Raw genomic sequence first — 23,387 nt, 5'->3', positions numbered from 1 at the left:
TTTTTTTCTAAGTAGTGAAAAAAATTCCAAACTTTGCTAAAAAAAAAGTAGCCTCATTTTCCGATACCCGTAGCGTCTCCTTTTTATGTAATCTCGGGTTGGGTGAGGGCTTATTTTTTGCGTGCCGAGCTGATGTTTTTAGTGATACCATTTTGGTGCAGATACGTTCTTTTGATAGCCCATTACTGAATTTTAATGCAATGTGGCGGCAGCCAAAAAAACATAATTCTGGAGTTTTACATTTTTTTTCTTGCTACGTCGTTTAGCGATCTAGTTAATCCTTTTTTTATTGATAGAGCGGGCGATTCTGAACACAACGATACCTAATATGTGTATGTGTGATTTTTTTTATTGCTTTATTTTGAATGGGGCGAAAGGGGGGTGATTTAAACTTTTATATTTTTTTAATTTTTTTAAATTTTTAAACCCTTTTTTTTACTTTCACCATGCTTCAATAGTCTCCATAGGAGACTAGAAGCTGGCACAACTTGATTAGCTCTGCTACAAAGAGGTGATGAGCAGATCGCCTCTGTGTAGCAGAATTACTGACTTGCTATGAGCGCTGACCACTGGGTGGCGTTCATAGCGATTCGGCACTGACAAACATAGAGGTCTCCAGGAGACCTCGGGTTGCCATGCCGACGCACCGGTGACCCGTGATCACGTGACGCAGGTCACCGGTGAACGAATTTCTGGCCGGATGGCAGGAAGCACCATTTAAATGCCACTGTCAGCATTTGACAGCGGCATTTAACTAGTTAATAGTCGCAGGTGGATCACGATTCCAGACGTGACTATTGCGGGCACATGTCAGCTGTTCAAAACAGCTGACATGTCCTGGAAAAGATGTGGGCTCACCGCCAGAGCCCACATCAAAGCGGGGGATACGGACATCGGCGTATTAGTACATCCGATGTCGGTAAGGGGTTAAAGGAGGATTTTAGAGTAGATCTGCTTCAAAATCCTCTTCAGAAAACTCTGTGTGAACTTAGTCTAATACCACTAGATAACAAGACTCAGTGAGGCTGCAAATACAATTAATATATTTAATCAAAGGCACGCAGACATAATGTTCACATAATTTACGCAGTTGATGATTAGACCCACGCTGGCCGGGATGACCTTGTACACCAAGATTCTGGCCGCTCTATTTTTTTTTAAAAGATTAAAATCTAAAAAATATAAGCCTGGACACTCAGGCATAAATTCTGTAAACCTCCCCTCAGCACGTATGTGGTTAATCATAACAGCCTGGTTGAACCATTAAACATATTTTAAAGGCAAATATGCGCTGTCAGCCATTTTGCTGATGACAATAGTGGTGTGCCTCGGGATTGATGATATGTTTTCGTTCTAGGGCTCTCTAGCAAAAAAAACCCAAGTTACAGAATGTGAAATCCTTTCGAAAACCTTAAAAAATCACAAATACGAGTTGTGAACCCTTAGTGCCCCAAAAAGAACAATTATTTCTGCATAATTTAGCACATACTTACTCTCATATGTCTAAATGTTTATTCCCCAGTATTTATGCCTGTGACACTTGCAGCAGCTGTCTGTCCCTCTGGCATTCTCACTGTCCGTCTGTCTCCCTGGCACTGGCACAATCCTTTTCTCCCTATGCTACCCTTTTGTCTGAATAGTGCCTCCTCACTTAGTGCTTCCCTTAACCCTTGAGTGAGTAACACGAACGGCACCTTATTTTCTGACTTCTTGACGCTCGTCAATAAAATTCCTGTAAACTGGCCAGATTAATGAATTATAGGTTTCATATAGATTGCATTTTTAGTATACAGTAGTATTAATGTTACAGTTGTAGAAGACAAAAAAATGGAGTCTTGATCTGTAGGCGACTATTTGGCACTCAAGTGAAAGTTAGAAAAGTCAGCACTTATAGTTAATGCGAGTGCGGACAGCGAGGAGTCAAATTGAACATCTTGGAGTCTGAGGAAGGGGGAGTGAGCGTAAGTGTGGTATCTTGTCACCGCTTCTTCAGCGGCCAGCCACAGTCGTTGTGTTAGGTGACATTTGAATTTACAATTCCGCTGAGAAAAGCTATTAATTCACAAATTAACATTTTTCCTCTCTCTCTGTCTCACCCTCTCTCACTCTCTCATTCTCCCCCTGTATCTCTCATGGATGTGCAAGCAATTGAAAAGACAAAGGAAATCGCCTTAAGGAACTGGCTTTACTGCTAGTCTGTCTGTGCAGAGATTGCTACCACTGCTTCTAGATATATAAACCAATTACCTGAACAGCTCTGTGCATGGCAGTCTGCTATTACCTCCCTGTGTAGGCTGAGGAACCACTGGCAGATAATATTACCCTGTATCTAGTTAATATTACCAACATCACCCTATCTCCCCATCCACAATCACAGTTCATTATCATGTATTCTTATGGGCTATCATGCACAATTAACCTGTTGGCTCCGTATCCTGAGATGTACCTATAAGGACAATATGGCGTACTCTGTTTCGGCTGCTTTCGGTATGGCGTGACTTTCAATATATTGAGTGGCTAGTGTCATCATTGCATGTCTGAAAATTTGTCGAAATTGCATGTTGAAATTTCACTTCTGAGCTTAGTAGGCCTCAATACTCAAACACCTAAAAGGAAAAGTATCCTTACTGCCCATGATGACCAATCAACGCTTAACTTTCATTTGTTAAACTGCTTTGGTAGAATGAAAGTTCTGCTGTGATTGGTTACTATGAACAACAAAGATAGTTTTTATTTGCATTTTAAATTTTCATTAGCCTGACCCCTGTTTCCATAATTTGAAACTTGACTTAAATACTTTCCCTTTTACATTAACTAAAGGGCATTTGATTGGTTTGCGATTGGCATTGATAAAGATGCCTCACCGTCCACCATGCTATGTATGGCTAAATAATAGGTGCACTCCCAATCCCATCAGCCACAGGTGATTTTAAGTAGTTAGCTGGTCCATTCCTGCCCCATAAATTGTAGGCTTTTTTGCCCAGGAGAGGTGACATATCAGGACAGGGACCAAACTTTTGAAGGACACCTTGACATGGCAGTTGGACTCACATATATTGGCCTGTCTATGCGCTAAGTACCTTCTTTTTTACTGTATTTTCATAGCAATTTTGCAGATGAATAGTTCATATATATATTATTTAGCACTTTTTTCCTCCCCTCCCCCCATTTTCTATGGCAGTAATGCAGTTTCAATGTTCTAGAGTAATCATTCTTGGTAAATCATGGTGCAACCTTTATAGTTTGTCAAGTTCTAAATAATATGTGGCACACCAGCATGTTTATACCTGCGGTGTGGTATAAAAAGGAAGACATATGAGGTACATGTAGATTATATGGTAGCTGTGAGGTGTTGGCAGAGAAGGGCTTGAGCCCTGCTTGTTCCTATTTCTCTGATATTGGATAGTGAGAAGCTGTGTGTGTAGGATTCCTCTTTTCGTTGTTAAAAACTATGACTATGAAATTGGCCCAATAATAAAAAAAGGCCTAAAAGGAGAAACAAACACTAGGCTCTTGAATCCTAGGTGGAAAACCTGGCATTATAATGGCCCTTTAGATGGGCAGGTACAGGTCATAAAAAAATTTGCTATGTACAGGATGACTGGCAGTCAATCACAGGCCTGTTTACACAAGCCAAGGAACGTTCTATGTCTGTGGGACAGCGTTCATGTAATCTGCAGCTCATCACCTGTTTACACACTGATTTATTTGTCTGCATGAAATTCATCGCACCTGACGAACAAGTGTTCTACTCGTTCGTCGGATGATTGCCTACCTCATTAGACAGGCCAAATGTCGTTTCTATGAATGCTCGTTCACCAATTATTGTCTCATCTACAGGAGCCATAATGGTTGCCCATTTTGAACTTTGCTCTCATGCCCTCTCTCTTCAACCAATGCCACTTTCAGTAAAATGAATAGTTCCATAGGTAGAAAATAAGATGAAAACAAAAGTAGCTTTTATTGCTTTCCTTTGTGATGAGAATAAGCACCACTATGGCCTACAACTATCTCTGCATTAACATTGCTTTTCCATTACTGAGCATTTGCTCCTGAAGACCCTCCATAAAATGCAGTTACCATCATTCCCCGATTGATTTATTTCCTGTAATGATCATTTGAAGCCATGTTCCAGCTAATCCTGAAAACCGCAAGGTTCAAAGCCAGTTAAACCTGGTTTTTACAGTGGCTGGGATATACGAATAATGGAGTAGGTACTAGATTATACCTTTTGAAACGTTCTTAGATTCTGCTCTCCGTATCAAAATGAGATTAAATACTTGATTAACATTTGATAAAACGTTAATGGTCTGGATGCAACTTTTCAGAAGCTTTGTAAACAGAACCCATGGGATCAGACAGTTTTCTTTGGCCTTGTCAAGGCCTAGTCATTAGACTGGAGTCTCACTTACCAAAAGGAAATCTGTCCTGTTCCCAGGATCACCGGCATCACAGACGTATCACTCATCAAAGCCTAAAATTATTATCCCTCCCAGCAAATTGTACCTATTCAAGCTCATTGTGCATCTAAGAACTTTTGCAGTTCAATTTAAAGGGATAGAAAGTATATCTTGGACCCTACAACAGATCATTGTTATCTTTGCACCTTGCAATATTTTTTGTTGTTTACAACAAGAGACTAAAAGGCTTTTTATTGTTCTATATAACTGGTAATAAAAACTCACCTGCTATTCAGATGAAGGCAGAAGGGGGGCAGTGAGACCCTCCCACATTCCTGAATATGCTGTAGAAGTTTAGAGATCCCCTGACTTAGGTGAGTTATCTTCCCATCCCACACACTGTAAGAGATGGATAAAAATCACCAAAGGAATCAGCAGGCGGTGCCAGTAACTTAAACCGCTCTGACCGTTCGGTGAACCTAATCCTGGTGACCTTGACAGCACGGGAAGGCGGCCTCAGAAATCCCAACCTTTTCAGAGATGTAGACTGGCTGTGGCTCGTGTTCCCTCTTCAAGGGAGCACCACACGAGACATAGAACCTGCCTGTAGTTTTCCATTCTTGTATACAAACTGCATCCCATATCAGTGATTCTGGATTGATTTTCTTAGAGATAATCAGATAAAGTAGTAACTTAGAGAAATAATCCATGTTATAATCAATGGTGGTAAAATATGCAAGAAGGTAAGAAGAATAAGTCATATGCTTACAGAACAATCTTGGCCCGACGGAGTAATGTCACCTTTGTAATATAAAACGCTCACGCTCATATTTTCCATTGGTCAAGTCGCGATATTCATGATAATTTCAGTAACGGGGGAGGAGACCTGTTGCTTTTAATCAAGTGTTATCTATATACCAACTTAAAAGGTTAGATGTACGATTGGGAATTTAATAAACAAGAGGTAAGAAAAACATGGCTGCTTTCTTCAAGAAACAGTAGGCCATAAAACCACTTATGTGCCCATGTTAGCGTTTTTAAACGCTCAGGAAAAGGATCCCCTTTCCCAGAAAATGCGCGTCTTTTTCAGCGCGTTTCTTGCGCGTTTTTTGACGCGTTTTTGACGCGTTTTTTGACACGCGATTTCTGGGAACATTGGGGATGACTAAAAACGCTGAGCAATGCGGGAATGAATGAGCATGCTTCGTTTTTAGCCGCTAAGCGATTCCTGAGCGGTTAAAAAAGCATGCATTGGCACAAAAAGCCAAAAACGCATGCTAATTAATTTGATGCATCTTTTAAGCATTTCTGCAGCATCTGATCCGGCTCAAACGCTGCGGAAACACTTAACAAAACGCATCGTGGGCACACAGCCTTAAACATCCCCTGAAAAAGAAGACTCGTCACCAGATGAGCGGTGGCCCGTTTGCTCTTATTTTATTCTGTCTGATCCCAAGTATTCCCGTTATTATTTTTAATTTACTATACAGCTCAAGAGATATGGGCTTTTGTATTTAGTGCAGATTTTGATGCTTTTGGCTTCATAACAGGTCCTCTTTAAGTTAAAAGGCAATCACTCAGCTTTTCTAAGGTCCTCAGTGGCAAATCTTCCTAGCTATTACACAATATAAGAACATGCAGAATAGATCACTGCAGAAATGCCCTTTGGGGACCTAGGAACGTTTGAGAATAGATAATATATGTTTACACTGGTATCCTTACTTATCCAAAAAATGGTAGTAGTTGAGTACACATATGGATATGCCCTTAAAGGTGATGGTGGAATGTAACATCCTGGCCATTTTCAACAATCTGTAGTGTTTCACAACACAGTTCTGTTGGTCTTTAGTAAAGAAAACCAATGTGAATTTTTGGTGGCATCCACAGAATGATGGGAGATGTGCCATTAGATTAGCTCCAGCTTCCCAGTATTAGCCGTCCAGGGTGAATAGAAGTATGTGCGGTGGATCTGGGCATGCTGGAAACATTCCTTTCCGACATTTCAGTACAGGAAAGAGATTTACTGTCAGCTAATTATGAAGTTTGAGTTTTAAAGATAAGAGTTTCATCTCCGTGTGTGTTCAGAGATGACAGCCGACTCATGTAATAGAGTAGTCATTGAAAAACGTTCCTGCTAAAATAGAGGTCAGATTGGATCACCTTATGGAACCGAACAATACACTTTACTATATACGATCTATCTATATGTACTGAAATTATTGTACTTGTTTTTATACTCTATACCCCTCCTTACATGTAAAGCGCCATGAAATAAATGGCGCTATAACAATAAATAATAATAATAATAATAATGTTTAAATCCGATCTGATTTTACATGTATTTTCTACCTGGGACCCAGATTAAACATAAGCATATCAGACATGGTGTCAGATGACGTTAGTTCCGTTATCATTGGAAATATGTACCCAATTTAAAAATACTTTTATGAGCCTATAGACTATACTTTCATGAAGGACTGCATTAAAATACTACAGTAAGACCAACTACAGGTGTAATTTTGGCTTTGGTGTTTAGATTTTATTTGTTAAATGAGTTGTGTGTTTGACTTCATTATGTGTTACTAATGCTGCTTATATAGTGATTTATTCTCTCTACTGTGTTACATCTACATCAGGCATTGTATATCAGGCCTCCGTCCAATTGTGATCATATATGCACTTTGCGGAGACGCATACTTTACCACCTACAGTGATTGAGCAATGTACATCTTTGGTTGGCACACTGACCAACAGATATCTGAAAAGTGTTACTTGTCAGTCGCCTGCTGATTTGACTCAAAAAACAACATAAAACTAAAGTGGCATTTTTCCAAAATATGACATGTGTAAAGCCACCCAGTTGATAATCCAAATCTACTTGACACTTCTGTTACTTGTTTCCACAATGTAGGTCTCATTCAGACATCCATTTTTTACTTGTGCGGATCTATTTTTAGTCCTTGCTCCCATTTTTACCTTGAGTGTGGCATCCGCTTTTCTTGTATGCAGAAATAAAAAACGGGATCTTTTATACGTTTTAAAAGGAATCTGCCACCAGGTTTATGCCACCTAGTCTGAGAGCGAAATAATGTAAAGACAAAGGCCCTGATTCCAATGACGTGTCACTTACTGGGCAGCTTGCTGTAGTTTTGATTTAATCACTGTTTTATCAGCAGAAGATTATCTCTAGAGGACTAGTAAACCTGGTAGTCAAGCATATTCATGAGCTCTGTATAACTCCGCCCCCACCACGGATTGGCAACTTTCTGTGTACACTGTGCATGGGCAGAAAGCTGCCAATCAGAGATGTGGGCGGGGTTATACAGAGCTCAGTATTCATATAACTGCTAGGTCTGCAGCAGAGAAAACTGTGATTTTATCAAAACTGCAGTAAGCAGCCAAGTAAGCGACACAGTGCTAGAATCAAGGTCTCTGCCCCTATATTATGCTGCTTTTAGATGAGGTAGCAAAAGCCTGGTGACAGATTCTTTAAAACAGTAAAACATGCAAAGCTCGCAGATGACATATGCATGGCATCCGTGTGTTGCCTGTTATTTTCTTCCAAAAACTCAATGATTTGAATTGGTTAAAAATGGACGTCTGTTTTTTATTTTGTGGACTCTCAGACATGTGAATAGCTCCATAGACTACAATAGGGTCCACATATATCTGTTGCATCAGGCTCATTTTATTATGCTTGCCGCAACTCGGTTGGAACACGACGGATGCAAATGTGCATACGTTTCCATAATTTTTTTCTCCCATTTCCTCCCAGGCACTGGTCTGGAGCTGGATCACAACGTTAAGTGAAACATTCTATTCCGGTCATCAGATCTGTACCTCTGTCTCTCTGGTCCAAAAAAAATGATGCGCCTGGACATTGATAAAAGGTTTTCATATGAAAAACATATTAAAAAAAACTGGTTTCTGTAAGCGAAACCCCCCCTCCATCATTTCTATGAGAGTCATGGAGACCAATTAGATCATTTAAAAGGTGCAAAATAATAATATTCACCTTGCAGTATAATGAGGGCTGCTGGTAAAGCCTCGAGCGATGCGTAATTGCAAGTTTCCGCCGTCAGTGATCTACGGATTGTAGCGGCGAGCTGACGGGAAGGGGTTAAACGGAGAAGCGAGTTTGAATTAGATGGATATCACAGAGTGAAGTCCTGTTGTGTTCGCTGGGCCTCACGATTTGCCGCTGTATGTCAGACAAGCAGAATGAAGTGATGAAAAAAAAATGAAAGTGTGGCAGTGTCAGCTCTCGCCGTTGTTCGACAGTGTAAAATTAAATTAATAAAGCCCCCAACACAGGAAAACATAACAGGAAATTAATGGCCCCTACTGTCGCTCCTGATGCAGTCATTTGCAACCCTGCTTTCCGCACCAAAGGCTTCATAAATGCAAGCAGTTTCTCTAAACAAGCATAGTTAGAGCTGCATGCTATGTAATTTTTCGCCTTCCTTCTGTCCTTCCAGCTAACAAAGCTGGCATTTGAGATTGGCTTGTAAGGTTCTCCCAGGCTTACTCGTGTTCTGTGCTGTTCCGGCCTAAAGGTGCATAGTCATTCAACCTCATGGGTCACAAACCTCTGTGTTCGCTTTTTGTTTGTGCTTCTACAAGCAGTTTATTAAGTGACAGAAGTCAGTATAGATATTTACCAGACTCTGGCAGGTCCCAGAGTTCCCTGCTATGGCCTTGGAGCACGTCCGCTACCTGCATGTAGTCTGATGATTATTCAGTAAAGCTGGAAATAAAAACATTTATATATCTGTAAATTAATTACTTGAAACAATGACTGCAATTATTTTGCGTTTGCAATACAAAATCCAGCAGACCAGTCCCGGTAACCTACAAAAACCTTTATATTTTACTTCATCAGGCTGCAAAATAAGACTTTCAAATTACGTAACTGCTCAACTTTTTGGTTGTCCCTTCTCTAATAGGAAAAGTGTAGGAAGTCTATGGTTCACATTAAGTAAGACTGACGTTTCATACACCACTCGAATATTAAAGTTTGTGGCAGTAAATTTTGCCAAATGTACAAAAACATATACAATCTTAAGAAATTTTGCACAAGTTGCTCTGTCTTAAAGCAGGAACATTAAATCTATGATTGCTACTGTCAGACATAGACCAGGGCCATTATGGAACCATTTTCTAGCTTAAATGCCGCGTTGACACATTGAGTATTTGGTCAGTAGTTTATCTCAGTATTTGTAAGCTAAAACTAGGAGTGGGTGATAAATGCAGAAGTGGTGGTTTAGGCGAGATCACACATGCGAGAAACTCGGACAAGTCTCGCATGTGCCACCGACACTCAGGAGCGGCGCGCACGGCTGCATGTATTGCAATGCAGCTCCATGTTCCAATCCGAGTGCCGGTGGCAGTGCCGGGTATTAACATGTGAGACTCGTCCGACTTTCTCACATGTGTGATCCCGGCCTTATACTTTTCCTCTGATTGTTCCACTCCTGTTTTTGGCTTACAAATACTGAGGTAAAAACTCACCAAATACTCTATGTGCGTGCGTGGCCATAAGGTCTCCATGCACATTAGACTACTGTCAGCCAAACCGGACAATATCGAAGGGATCGGCCAACAGTCTAATGTGTTTGAAGAACTCCCAGCTCTCACCCAAACATGATGTCAGGGTAGAGAAGGATTGAATATAATGGATCACCAACAGCCAATGCTTTTGTTCTCCACAAGATAAGCTGTTGCCAGAAAAGTCTGGCAGCAGCTCTTTCATGGCGAACAAGGCAGGGCTCAGCAGAGCCGAGTGTTACTGTTTTGCCACATTCACATGTTCAGTATTTAGTCAGTATTATACATCAGTATTTGTAAGCCAAAACCAGGAGTGGAATAATAAGAGAAAAAGTATAATAGAAACTCATCACCACTTCTGTATTTATCACCCACTCCTGGTTTTGGCTTACACATACTAATGTGAAATACTGACTAAATACTGAACATGTGAACATGGCCTTTATGGGGGACTTGGGAGTAATAACTGTTGACTGAAAAAGTCAAAAAGACTAAAAAACACCAAAAACTATCTATTATGTATGGGAGGCTTATTTTTTCCTTAAAACTTTTTTAATATTGGCGAATACTGAGAAAAGCTTAAAAATTTGTCAGTTTTCTGCACAAAAAATGGTCAACATCAATTGATAAATTTCCATAAAAGTGTCCTGCAAGTTATACCGCTTTTCCAGAAATACAAATAAATTATCACAGGAATATTTAGCCACTGAGCCAGCTGATTTTCCTTATTTGTCTACCATGTGAGCAAGAAAGCAATTATTTTTTTTTCTGCTGGGAGGAAATAAGTAATAAGCTGAGATATTGTATAACTTGGTGGCTTCAGCAGAAATGATTGAATTGCTTTAAAAATTGTTATAAATCGGACCGACTTGCATTTTGGAGAAATTATTTTTTTTAGCGATCCACTCATGTCCATGTTAAATGCTGTGGTTGGAAAATCTAGATTCCGTTGTTAACACTAATGGAATGAGTTTATAACTAACCGCACTGATAAAGAAGAAAGGAAAAGTTCAAGTAGTGGAGCTCTAAGACTACAGTGATGTTCTGGATCAGTGGATCTGAACCTTGTTTGTGAAGACGGCAAACACCAACCTGGAAAACACATTTATTTATGGCCTGTCATGTCTCCAATATCGGTTTACATTGAATTTTCTAGCATTGTTTTCATTTTTTAGAAACAAACGATATCTTACTAGAATGTTTGTGCCTGAATTTCCGCTATGTGGTTGGTGAATCTTCACCTTGTTTGTTCAGCTACCTAGGTGATAGCATACAATTTGTCTTCATGCATAACTTATTAGGTTTCTCCGCTCGCTGACTGTAGAACTTGGTGTCTTTATTCTGTGCTGCCTCCTCATCATGTATTAGGCTGATTTGGTGCGTCAGGCAGAATTAGAGTTATACTTTATGTGATAATTAGAAACACATTTGGAGGCAAGATTACAGTGTGGAAATTACTGAGAGCAAGATGGGTACAGATGGAGTAGACTTTAGTTCACTGCATAATGGATTGCTATAGCAAGTTTGAGAAGTATTTAGATCAATGCTGGTTAACCAGGTGACAATTAATTCATAGGTAGCTATAAAGAACTCAAGGGGGTTCTGTAGTACTTTTCATCACACAAATAAGAGCATAACATTTTGAACGTTCCTCTTTACATAATATACCAATATAGCCTGCAAGCTGAGATGTCAGAGTAGCGCCACTCTTGTTCATGGGTAGTATATGGTATTGCAGCTCAGTTCTATTTAAGCAAACTAATTCAAACTGTCTAGTACCAAGTACTAGATAGCTACCCTACAAGTCAATGTCTGCATTGCCTTGCCCATCGTGGCACTACAGAGATGTTTTTTTTCCTCTTGGAGGTGTGCTAATTTGTATACATTTTTCCCCAGACTGTTCCCTAGCCTATAAGCTTCCTATAGGCAGTATTAGAAAGCTAGCTTTCTTTCTCTGGACGGCAGATAATTTAGGGAGAAAACTCCAGCCTATAAAACTTCTAATAGATTGCACTAGAGAAGCAGCTAATTTGCATATCTATTTCTTAGGGATCACTAACTGGCATATAAACCTCCAGTAGGTCGCACTAGAGACCACTTTCTTCCTGTTGAAGGAGAGATAATTTGCATATCTATTTCTTAGGGATCATTGCCCGGCCTATAAACCTCCAATAGGTGGCACTAGAGAGACAGCCTTCTTCCTCTTGAAGAAGAGCTAATTTGCATATCTGTTTCCTAGGGATCATTGTCCCCTTATAAACCTCCAATAGGTGGCCCTAGAGAGACAGCTTTCCTCCTCTTGGAGGAGAGTTAATTTGCATATCTATTTTATAGGGATCATTACCCCCCTTATAAACCTCCAAAAGGTGGCACTACAGAGACAGCTTTCTTCCTCTTGGAGGAGAGCTAATTTGCATATGTATTTTATAGGGATCATTACCCCCTTTAAACCTCCAAAAGGTGGCACTAGAGAGACAGCCTTCTTCCTGTTGAAGAAGAGCTAATTTGCATATCTGTTTCCTAGGGATCATTGTCCCCTTATAAACCTCCAATAGGTGGTCCTAGAGAGACAGCTTTCCTCCTCTTGGAGGAGAGCTAATTTGCATATGTATTTTATAGGGATAATTACCCCCCTTATAGACCTCCAAAAGGTGGCACTACAGAAACAGCTTTCTTCCTCTTGGAGGAGAGCTAATATACATTTCTTTTTCCCATGGAACACTGCCCAGCTCATAAACCTCCAACAGGTGGCACTAGAGAGCCAGCCTTCTTCCTCTTGGAGGAGAGCTAATATGCATATCTATTTCCCTTCATACACTGCCAGATCTATATTTCTAATTACTCCAGCTTTGTGGTGTCCAAAAGACCAAACAATACCCTCAATCCTATTTAGGAAAATGGAGCACGGAGATGCAATACCAAACACTGCCTAAGGCAGAATTTGGTAATGCTGGTTCAAGAGGAAGATTTTAAGTAAAAATACCCAATAATGTAAAAAAACGAATAATTTCCATTTTGAGAAGACATGACAGTGTGAAGCCATGAAGTCCATGCAAGCTATGAAGATTGATAAGAAACGATTGAATTCACCGACACCTTTCCAAGTGGTTGACCTCAGTTGCCAAACAGTATAATGGATGATAGAAAGGGGCATGGCGGTATATAAAGGTATCATTAGCCAACGATAGCCGTCACCTACAACGTGCTCCAGCAGTGTGCAGATGCTGGTGGTTGTGGTTCAGTAGCAGGCGGCATGCATTAGGTGGCATGCCCTTGGCCTACATCTTGTATGCCGCTTGCAAGCCTAGCCCTTAAATCCATGATTAATGAGCTTAATAAAGGTAAAGCATTTATGAAAGCTGTGAGTGCTCTGCAGCATCCCCCTGCATAATGCTCAGCCAATGCCTGCTATGAGAGGCTGAAGAGTGATGACTGATGTCAGGTTTCACAACCAAAGCTTCCTACATCTTTTCCCTCCGCTCTGACCGAGAAACGGAAAGTCATTTTCTGTTTTTGAAGGAATGAATTATCTGTGTGAAGAAAAACACTGCTACAGTATTGATGACTAGTATTATGATTATATGATGTTGTTGTGCTCTGTGAGGGTATTGGTTTAGCTGTTCTCCTGCTCGCTCGCTTGCTGCTGTGAATGACAAACGCTGGGTTATTGATCGCCTTCTGAACTCAGCCCAGCTGATAGAAGGTAATTAATGACTCCATTTGCCTCAGTACCGACGAGAACAATTGAGTTTGAAACTGCAACAACTGCCAACGCTATGAAAGGCCCCCAAGGGGGTGTCCAGGAAAGATGCCTGACACCGGCAGGTTTCAGAGGGAATTAGGAAGTGCGCGGCGGAGGTGGGGGTGGAGGTGCCGGCAAGTACGTGCAGTAATGGAACAAGACACAATGTTGCAATTAGATTATTAATTAAAAGTAAGATATTCATCTGGGGAAGTCCAGGAGTTTAACCCTGTCCTCGCGATGATGGAGTCTAGAATAGAGAAGGTTACGTTAGTTATTGGCGTAAAAGAGCAATCGATCACTTTTACGCGCATCACTTTGCAAGTAATGCAGCACTTGAGCACAGATGCACGCTCAAAATAAACCACCTTTCGGGACATTTTTTCTTAATTAATTAAATTAATGCATTTTGGGGCTTAAAACCATTTTTGCATCGGGTTTCAATAAAAATGTTGCAGTGTTTGCATTCTATAGCCCCTGTCTTGCAGAGTCTATTGCTGGCTGCGGAATGCGTTCACTAAAAATCCGTCAGTTAGCCTGCTATTACGGACAGACAGGGAGTGTGTATCTCTTTTGTCTGTCTTTTTATGAGCTCCTCTCAGCTGGTTTATGACCACGGACCAAATTAAAGTGAAATGAAAAGGGAAACAAAAAGCCTGTGAAAGCCAAGCAGTGCAATGTTTTTATGCAACCTATTTGGGAAAAATAATTTTTAGCCCCAAAATCAACACAAATATTTACATATGTCCCCAAAGGTGGACAAACCTCTAAGATCTTTACACTTAAAGAGGATCTGTCATCAGGCCAAAATGGCCAGGATTTGCTCTGGTTTAATTTCTTCTGGAGCAGGCTCGGACTGGCCAACAGAAGAACAGGAGAATCCTCTGGTAGGCCGCCCCTATGAAGGAGCGCTAATGAGTAGTGCAATCACACCTGAGTCACAATTTGCCGAAAAGGGTATCATCTAATCACTCAGTAAACAAGCTACCCAAGTTAATATTACATAGAAGCAAAAGTAAGTTTGTGTCAGGTTATTTTTGCATCTGATCAGTGGGCCCCAAGAATCAATGTTACTGGTGGGCCTTTGCCAACCCAGTCCAGCACTGTTCGGAAGTATTCAGTTTTTTATAAATTTTTGTGGTGCTCACAGGATAATAATGCATGGCATCCTGTAGAATTGCCACTAGACAATCCTGTGAGCCATGTCTCCCTGGAAAAGATTACAAAAATTAGTACTAACTAAAAAGGCCAATATCTCAGCAACTGTATGGTTAAAAAACCCCTTGAATAATAGTGGAAATTAGTGGGAATAAAATAAGAGCAAAAAGTATCTACATTTGACCTATTGATAGGTCATTTAAATTATTAAAGTAACTTCTGTAAAAAAATATTATATTATATTTCTATTACATACATTTTAAAAGTTTTATTAAGCCATTGCAATTTTTTAAATTTCTAACAAACCAAAGCGTAAACCAAAATGAAAAGTGTAATTTTTCTGCCGATTCTGCGTAGACACAGAACCCTACTACTCATTGCGCCTAATAACACCCATATATAAAGTGGCATGCACTGTAAATGTTCTGGCTTCACAAGGTTAATTACCTTGTTTCTCTATCCCTGTTCCCAGCATGGCATTGCCTTTCATGTTCTCTTTAACCCGGCTTCCAATCCCCAAGCCCACAGTGGGTAAAATAAATAAATAACTGGTTGGCGTGCCGAGCAGCAATAACCCCTAAAAGAGCACTATCAGTGGAACATGATTGATCAATTGAATTCCATAGCGGCTGAAAAATGTGGGATTAAGTAGTGTATTATACGCACAATGAGTTGAGGCATGATGTTCATTTCAAGTTCATTTCGCCGGCCCTCTGCCACCAGATCAGGCAATCAATAGGGCTAGCACATATCATATATCATCGCTCCCTGTGCAAGAGAAGGAGCGCCATAATCTCTCGCAAATTTAGACTGACAGATTTGTCGAGATCTGAAAAGGCCCCCTGCATAAATAAAGCGGAGGAGGGAGGACAGCCCTGCGAGAATAATCTAGGCTCACACACACATATACAAGATCAGACATCTATCTATTGGGTCATGGCTTTTTTAAAAGCTGATCTTTTGATTTTAAATGTGCGTTATAACTGATGTGTGTTAGCGGATGATTCTGAATTTTCACAGGGCAGTAGTATTTAACCCTGGACTCACAACATCTTTAGATACAGAGGACACTTGAAGTATTTATAAAGGGCTCAGCTTGATTGCTTGTCTTAGGATTTTAAATATATAGCATTACATTATGTTATATATTCAATTACTCTGACAATTAAGACTTTAGGCCTCGTTGCCATTTGTCCAGACATAGAGTGGTCTGTTTTCCAGTAGTGGTAGTAAATGGATGGCAGAACTATTCCCATAGATTTATATGCCATCATTCTCTAGCATTGGGCGCATCAATTGTTGTATCATACCGGTCCTTGAGCTGGACCTAAGGCGTTGCATGCATAGTTTTTGGATTTGGCTATGGGTGCCTATTTACAACTTTATACATATGAGACATAAAACCCCAGGCCGGACACAACTGATATATGGTTTGTAGTATAGGCTGACCGCTGTGCAGGACTGTGGCACCGAACACATTCTGATTGGTTCTCTGCTCCGAACAGGTTAGGATAAATGAAAAGCTGGTCTGCAGGGGGGGGCAGTAGTGCGCTCTCTGCCGAGAAAAGAGGTCTCTTACCAATTGTAGGTGTGATTTCTTTATCAGAATATTCTTAAAACACACGAAACGGTTTTCGGATTCTAACCGGAGTTTTCGTCAGGCCACTGTATGCTTATAATTGGTAGAAGACTGCTTTAATCGCCAGACAGCACATGACTTTCACCACGGCAGGCCAGCTCTTCAGAACTGATCTATGAGAACTCAGCCTTATCGGTTAGTAAAATTACTGATGGAAATACTACTAGATCATAAGTTTGCTCAAAATCATATATTATTGCGTCTAAACTATTTTAGCATCATAAATAGCTCTCTATGTTAATGATTAACTTTACTTAATAGAAAAATTGAGTCTCAAGAGGAAAATTTGCTTTCAGTCACTTATTTTGTGTGTAGTCTCAATGTCTGCCAGGTCAAGCATAGTTAATTTTTACTGTGAGTGTTTTTACACCATGCCCAGGGTTAAAAAGGGAGTTTAAAAAACTGACACAGTTCTTACTACCAGTGCTAGTTAAGCCCCTATACTATGTCCTGTAAATGTCTCCCCATAAGCAATATCAGTGGGATTGAGATGCCTTTAGGGACATTTCCACCTTAAAGGGGTTATCCCACAAAAGTTAATTTTATTCACTAGATCTTGAACTAAAAATAAGTTCCACAATTGGATGTGTTGAAATAAAATGTTCCTGTGCTGAGATAATCGTATAAATGTGCCCCTGCTGTGTACTGTGTAATGGCTGTGTCTGACCGTACAGGAACATGGCCTGATCATACCACAGCTCCTGGGCAGAGGAGGATACAAAAGAGAGTATACAGACAGGACAGCACGAGATCACAGCTGGTTCTTTCTTTGAGGTAAAACATTGCTTTTAAACATTCAGTCAAATGTTTTACCTCACAAAAATAATCTGCTGTGATCCCATGCTATCCTATCTGTATACTCTTTTGCACCCTCCCCTGCCCAGGAGCTGTGGTATGATCAGACAATGTTCCTGTATGGTGAGACACAGCCATTACACAGTACACAGCAGGATCACATTTATAAGATTATCTCAGCACAAGTACATTTTATTTTAATGGCTTCCTATTGTGGACCTTGCATTCATTCCATGATCTAGTGAATAAAGTGACATTTTATTCGTGAGAAAACGCCTTTAACTAGTTTTAATATTTCAATGCCAAAAAGGAGATGACCCATGGCCAGTGCCACTTAGTCACAGGATGACTCTTATTTAAGGATGACCTGTAATATGGGTCAACAGCCCAAATAACTAGAACCAGCAATCAAATTAATCTTAACCTGAGCTATAAATCCGCACTCTGAAAAGGCCAAATATATGTTTAAGAGGATGCCTCTATCATTTGAACCTCCCATGCTTAATAACTGACTCAAACACACTGAAAAATTCCCAACTGCCCAGTAATAAAGAAAAATAAAATGTCTTGTGTATAGACATGTATATCAGGATATCATTTTTGATTATAACATACAGGTCCATCCATAATAATTTTTAAAAGGAACATAAGGAGAAATCAACATTGGCCATTTCCTCTAGTGTGAACGAAATGATGCTTTGTTAAAGGGTCCGACAAAATGCTTTGTACTTCCTCTAATCAATATCTGATATTTTACATTAGCTTATGAAGGATACTGCTCCATGCTATATAATGTAATATTGATTATATCATATACAACATTCACCTACAAAGAATAAGATTTATCGGCCTTAATGTAATCTCCCGGCATTATTCCCACTGGAACAGCATGGGAGAATACTTTGCTTTATATGAAATTTATACTATGAAATGTAATACATATTGCTGTAATACATCTACCCATCCTCAATAGACATTCTGCTCTAGATGTAAAAGTTGGGAAGGAAGAAGTGAAGAATTAATTCCTACCTAATTGTTATAATAATACATTGTTAATGACCTACCTAATTGTGATTCACTGTGTGCAACACTGTCAACAATGCAAAAATGAAACATTATAGAATGTGCTGTCCCAAAACAGATAAAACCAAAAAATAACTTTCTGTACACGTCATGTGCCTTATGAAGTAGCTCCCATGACTCAGCTACAAGCAGTTATCATTACTTTTTCCTCTTTTGTTACTAGATGGGTCTGATGGTACTGGTCCCAATGGAGATTCTCAGAGCAGCGTGGAGAGCTTACGGAAACATCTACGTGCAGACAACTTTACCCAGCAACAGTTGGAAGCCTTAGATCGAGTATTTGAACGCCCATCATATTCCGATGTCTTTCAAGCTTCAGAACACATCAAATCAGAACAGGTAAAGTAGATTACAGAAATATTCAGTCTTTTGAATATAAGCAGTATAGGTAACGTAAAAACTGTCTGTTACAAGTTTCATTTTGTGAGTTTCTTGTCCTAAGAAATAACAAATGAATTAAAAAAATTGACAACTTGAGTTCTACAGAATTATATATTTTCGAAGCAACCATGTTAGTCTTTTTTTGGAAGTGGACACTTTTTAATTCATAGTAGTTCAAAATGGGGCTCAGAGGTTGCATCTAACAGACATTTATGGTAATATCCTATAAAAAGTTAGCCCTACACTTGAGATAACTGCTGACCAAAAAGTCGTTTGGCAGACAGCTACCTCCTCTGGTTCCCCCATACACATGGATGCTCTGCTCGTAATCGACCTCAAGTAACAGTTCATCTCCACCAGAAACAAAAGGATCAGATGTTGAAATTCTAATGAATTGGTCATTCTCTTACCAGACATCATCTTCCAGGGAAAGTCAAGAGTAGAGATGAGTGGAATGCTTCGCACAACCCCGATCCACAGTCCAAGTCAGAGCTCTCTGGCCATAGACAGGAGATGCGTTGGGAAACCAGAGCTTGTGGGTTTCCCAGCGCAACAATTGATTTGCCGGTCTGGTGTGACGCAGTCTGTGCGGTGTGTCAACGCACAGGTGACATCTTGCCAGCCCAGTTAATCATAAGCCAAGCCTGGGATCCAGAAGAGTAAGAAAATTTGTGTAGCTCTTATCCATGGCCAGACAGCACTGACCTGGACAGTCGTTAGACAAAGCTTTCATCTGTAGTCTATAGGCTGCATACACATCAGGTAGTCAGCTTGTCCCAATGAAATCACTGGGTTTCACTGACTTTCATCTAATGTGTATTGGGGCCTTAAAGTAGGAATAAAACTAAATGGCAAGTTAAGAGGCTTACTAATAATGTTTTGCTTGCAGTTATCAGATCACATAGTACAGCACAGCCATCACATAGTATAGGACATCACATAGTATAGTACAGGCTATCACAGCTTATATAAAAGCTGAGGCAGGGAATGCAGCATAGCAACCAATTTGGAGTGAATCTGATTAGTGGGAAGGAGTCACATCTCCCAGACTGGCTATAGAAATTGGGAGAAAAAGCCAAAGAAAACTCTGAATATACTATGCAGATAGTGTGTGTGTGAGAAAAAACAACAGTGAAGAATGGTTAGTTAGCAGCCGTTTACTCATAACATGTGTTGAGGTCACTTTGTCATTACTAAGACTGTAAGAACTTGATAAGTTTTAGTTGCAATCCCAGGAGACCTTCAGAATGTTATACCCATCTTTTGAGGGCAATCGGAGAACTTGCAATTAGAGGTAAGCTTATTCAAAGCAAACCTAATTTTTATCATACTTTTACTTTGGGGTATCTTTAGAAACTTTTGTCCACGTTTACATTCCCTATTAGCTTAGTTAGCATACTTTGTGCTGATAATGTGTTGCAAAATTGTGATCCATGGATGCACATTTCTAGCCATACCTCTTTCAAGTACATCACTTCCCTTTTCGATTAGTCACTTTATCGATTTCAGTGCCGAAAGTTTCTAAAACACACAATAAATATGTTGCGAAGTAGGAATGCCATTTTTTTTAGCAAATTACACCAGAATTCTGGCATATTTAGTTCAGTAAATTTCAGCCATTATTGCCGAAGAAGGTCATTCGGATATTAGCAACTTATTACCCTCAGTAAAACTATAATGTTTTAGCTTCAGTATTTCTCTTTAACCCATTGTTTTATAACTTTTTTTGCAAAGTTCAAGTTCAAACTGAATCAAACATTTTACTATTTAGTGTTCCATGTTAAAAAAAACTAGGCAAGTTTGCCCTTTAAACCACTTTTCTTTGCTTTAAAGCTGCATATAAAACAAAGGAATTGTAGACCTTTGGCTCAGCTCTTTGCACGTTAGCTCCTCTTTCTATTTATATCATAAAGGTTGTTTGTATTAATGGAACATGAAATTAATAAAAAATCTTCTGAAATGCCCCAAACTATAAAACATGAAATGAAGAAAAGGCATATTTGAGTGTGATTTTTTCTTTTCCCATAGTCCCAGAGTTTATTACAATGGATAACCTTTATTTACTTTCATTAGACTATTAAACGCCAGCACAGTCATTTTTTTCCCCCTGAAACTTAAAGCAGGGCCCATAAAGCAAATCTAAAGCCTAATTGAGTTCATTTTAATTTCTCTCCGATCACAGCGAATTACTCCGGTGATAAATCAGGGGGCAGCTTCACCCCCAGTAGAAGGCCTAATTTGCAGCTAATTACGAAACTGATTTCAACAGGAAGATCAATACGAAAAGGAATTGGAAATGACTAGGCTGTGGCGTCCAGGCATAGAGGTGGGGGGCGTGGATAGAAAAAAAACGGGGTAAGAAAGAGCAGAAAATCAGTTTTAATTTAATGTAATATTAATCAGAGAGAGTTTTTTCTCTCTCTTTTTTTGGTTCCCCCTGTTTATTATCCCTTTGAAAAGGCAGCTGTAGAGAGCAAGGTCTGCTCCCGAGAAAACCATAATAAGAAGGCAATTACTAGATTGTTTTGGACAGGACACCCTTTCAAATTCAATGACTCCCCCTCCCACCCTTCTGTTGGCCATGTGCTCTGGCCCACTCCCCAATTTCATACCCCAGTGCACAGGAAGAGGGAGAATAAGAACAGGGTGATGAGGGAGTGTCCTGCCATTGTATTTAATGAAGCACATCATTCACAAAATCAAACGCTGATGATTTAGGGAGACAGGTGATTTTTGGTTTGGTTTTATTTATAATATATCACCAGAAAAATCTATGAGCTGTGAATGTAAAACCTGGAGATGGGAAACTAAAACCCAGCTGTTCCTCACGCATCAACTGGGCTTCAGAACCTTCAAGAAATTGCCCTTTATAAACATTTAGCTTTGTACAATTTTTCAGTTTATGTATGGCTGACTCACAATTATCCAGCTTCCTTGTCCCCTTTTTGACAAAGAGACTAAGTTCATGAAAAATCAAATATAAAATTGTCCAATTTTCATATTAAAAAAATGGTCACTTTTCATACCAATTGTTTTCCATATTGCATCCGCTTTTAAAATTGGCAGTTATTAAAATTTACAAGACCAAATACAATTTTTTATATTAAAGAATTGCAATGCATCTGTAAAAATCAGATGCTATACTGTTGATCTGCACATGATCCAACTATTTTTTTTCCAGCACCTGTAGACTTGAATAGGCTAGTCTCATCTGACATCCGGAAGAAATTAGTGCATGCTGAGATTTTTTTCATGCACATATTTGGTCCGTGAATAAAATTGGTCCCTGTAATGTCTGTTTTTTCACAGACTGCACTCAGACGGAAAATACATTTGTGTGAACTTGACTTTATACAGCTTGGCATTACCTATATATCATTTATAAAAAAGTATCTAAAACATGGGCATAATTACAATGCAAGGAGTTTGTATGTTCTCCCCGTGTTTGCGTGGGTTTCCTCCGGGTACTCCGGTTTCCTCCCACACTCCAAAGACATACTGATAGGGAATTTAGATTGTGAGCCCCATCGGGGACAGTGATGAAAAATGTGTGCAAACTGTAAAGCGCTGCGGAATATGTTAGCGCTATATAAAAATAAAGATTATATTATTATAATGGAACCATCGATGATTTCCTATATTCCTTTTCTTTCACCCTACGACTCTCAGAATGAGTATGCTCAATAATAAACATTGGATGGACTTAATGAATTCTGTGATTGTCTGTCCTTTTCATGAGTTTGGTGATTATCAAAGCGTTTACTGTAGTTTCTAAGCAGTTAATGGAAGGCAAAAGACATTTAGCCTGTTACATCAAGGTGGTATAGTCTCAAGAACGCCTTCACTTAACATCTATTGCTTTTAGTAATTTTTTTTATCTGTTTTTATTTTTGACCTTCAGGCAAATGAATATTCTCTTCCAGCACTAACCCCTGGTCTGGATGAAGTCAAGTCTAGTTTAGCAGCCTCTGGCAACGCTGACCTAGGCAACAACGTGTCAGGACCTCAGAGCTACCCAGTAGTAACTGGTAAGTCAAGCTCTTCCCTCTTATATTGCTACCTGTGGTTACATGTCCCTACCAATGCTATCCAAAGGAAACTCTTCCAACAAAAGATTTCACTATGTCCTGAGAATTTCATTATTATTATTTATTTATATAGTGCCATTAATTCCATGGTGCTGTACATGAGAAGGGGGTTACATACAAAGTTATAGATATCGTTAACAGTAAACAAATTCACAATGACAGACTGGTACAGAGGGGAGAGGACCCTGTCCTTGCGGACTTGCATTCTACGAGGCCTCTATCATGAGGCGCATTCATCATCTCCGCATATAGGATCCTTAGATATCCCAGAAATTTCCAAATTTGATATTTGGTGTCCCAGAAAGACGTGTAATCAGTTAAGAGACAGACAACCCGTCTAACACTGGGACTGTAAAAGTCAACTTTCTCTTTGCTGGAGACTACTATAGCTCATGATTTCTACTAGTGCACTTGGTGGTGAAATACAGTCGACTACAGCTATGAACACAATGTTTCCTGAAATTAATACGTGACATTGTTGCCACAAAATGTGTGACGTTCTTACAGTTTACTTCACGTTATTGCAGATTATTTTCTTGTTATATAAATGTCAA

General features: G+C 39.6%; 1 protein-coding gene across 7 annotated transcripts in view; it reads left to right on the top strand.

Moving 5' to 3' along the window:
- PAX2 (paired box 2) overlaps window positions 1-23,387 on the top strand; it is an 81,423-nt gene that overhangs the window by 30,126 nt on the left and 27,910 nt on the right. For all 7 annotated transcript variants that reach the window (XM_073585768.1, XM_073585769.1, XM_073585766.1 and 4 more), the window contains exons 6-7: window positions 18,528-18,703; window positions 22,647-22,773. In XM_073585768.1, coding sequence (XP_073441869.1) covers window positions 18,528-18,703; window positions 22,647-22,773 — 303 coding nt within the window. The remainder of the gene's footprint in view (window positions 1-18,527; window positions 18,704-22,646; window positions 22,774-23,387) is intronic.

Source organism: Dendrobates tinctorius, unplaced genomic scaffold (genome assembly GCF_039654945.1).
Source record: "Dendrobates tinctorius isolate UK_male_01 unplaced genomic scaffold, ASM3965494v1 ptg000089l, whole genome shotgun sequence".
In the NCBI taxonomy this organism is placed as follows: Eukaryota; Metazoa; Chordata; class Amphibia; order Anura; family Dendrobatidae; genus Dendrobates; species Dendrobates tinctorius.
The sequence above is the reverse complement of the archived record's forward strand: the minus strand, read 5'-3'. Positions and strand labels throughout refer to the sequence as shown.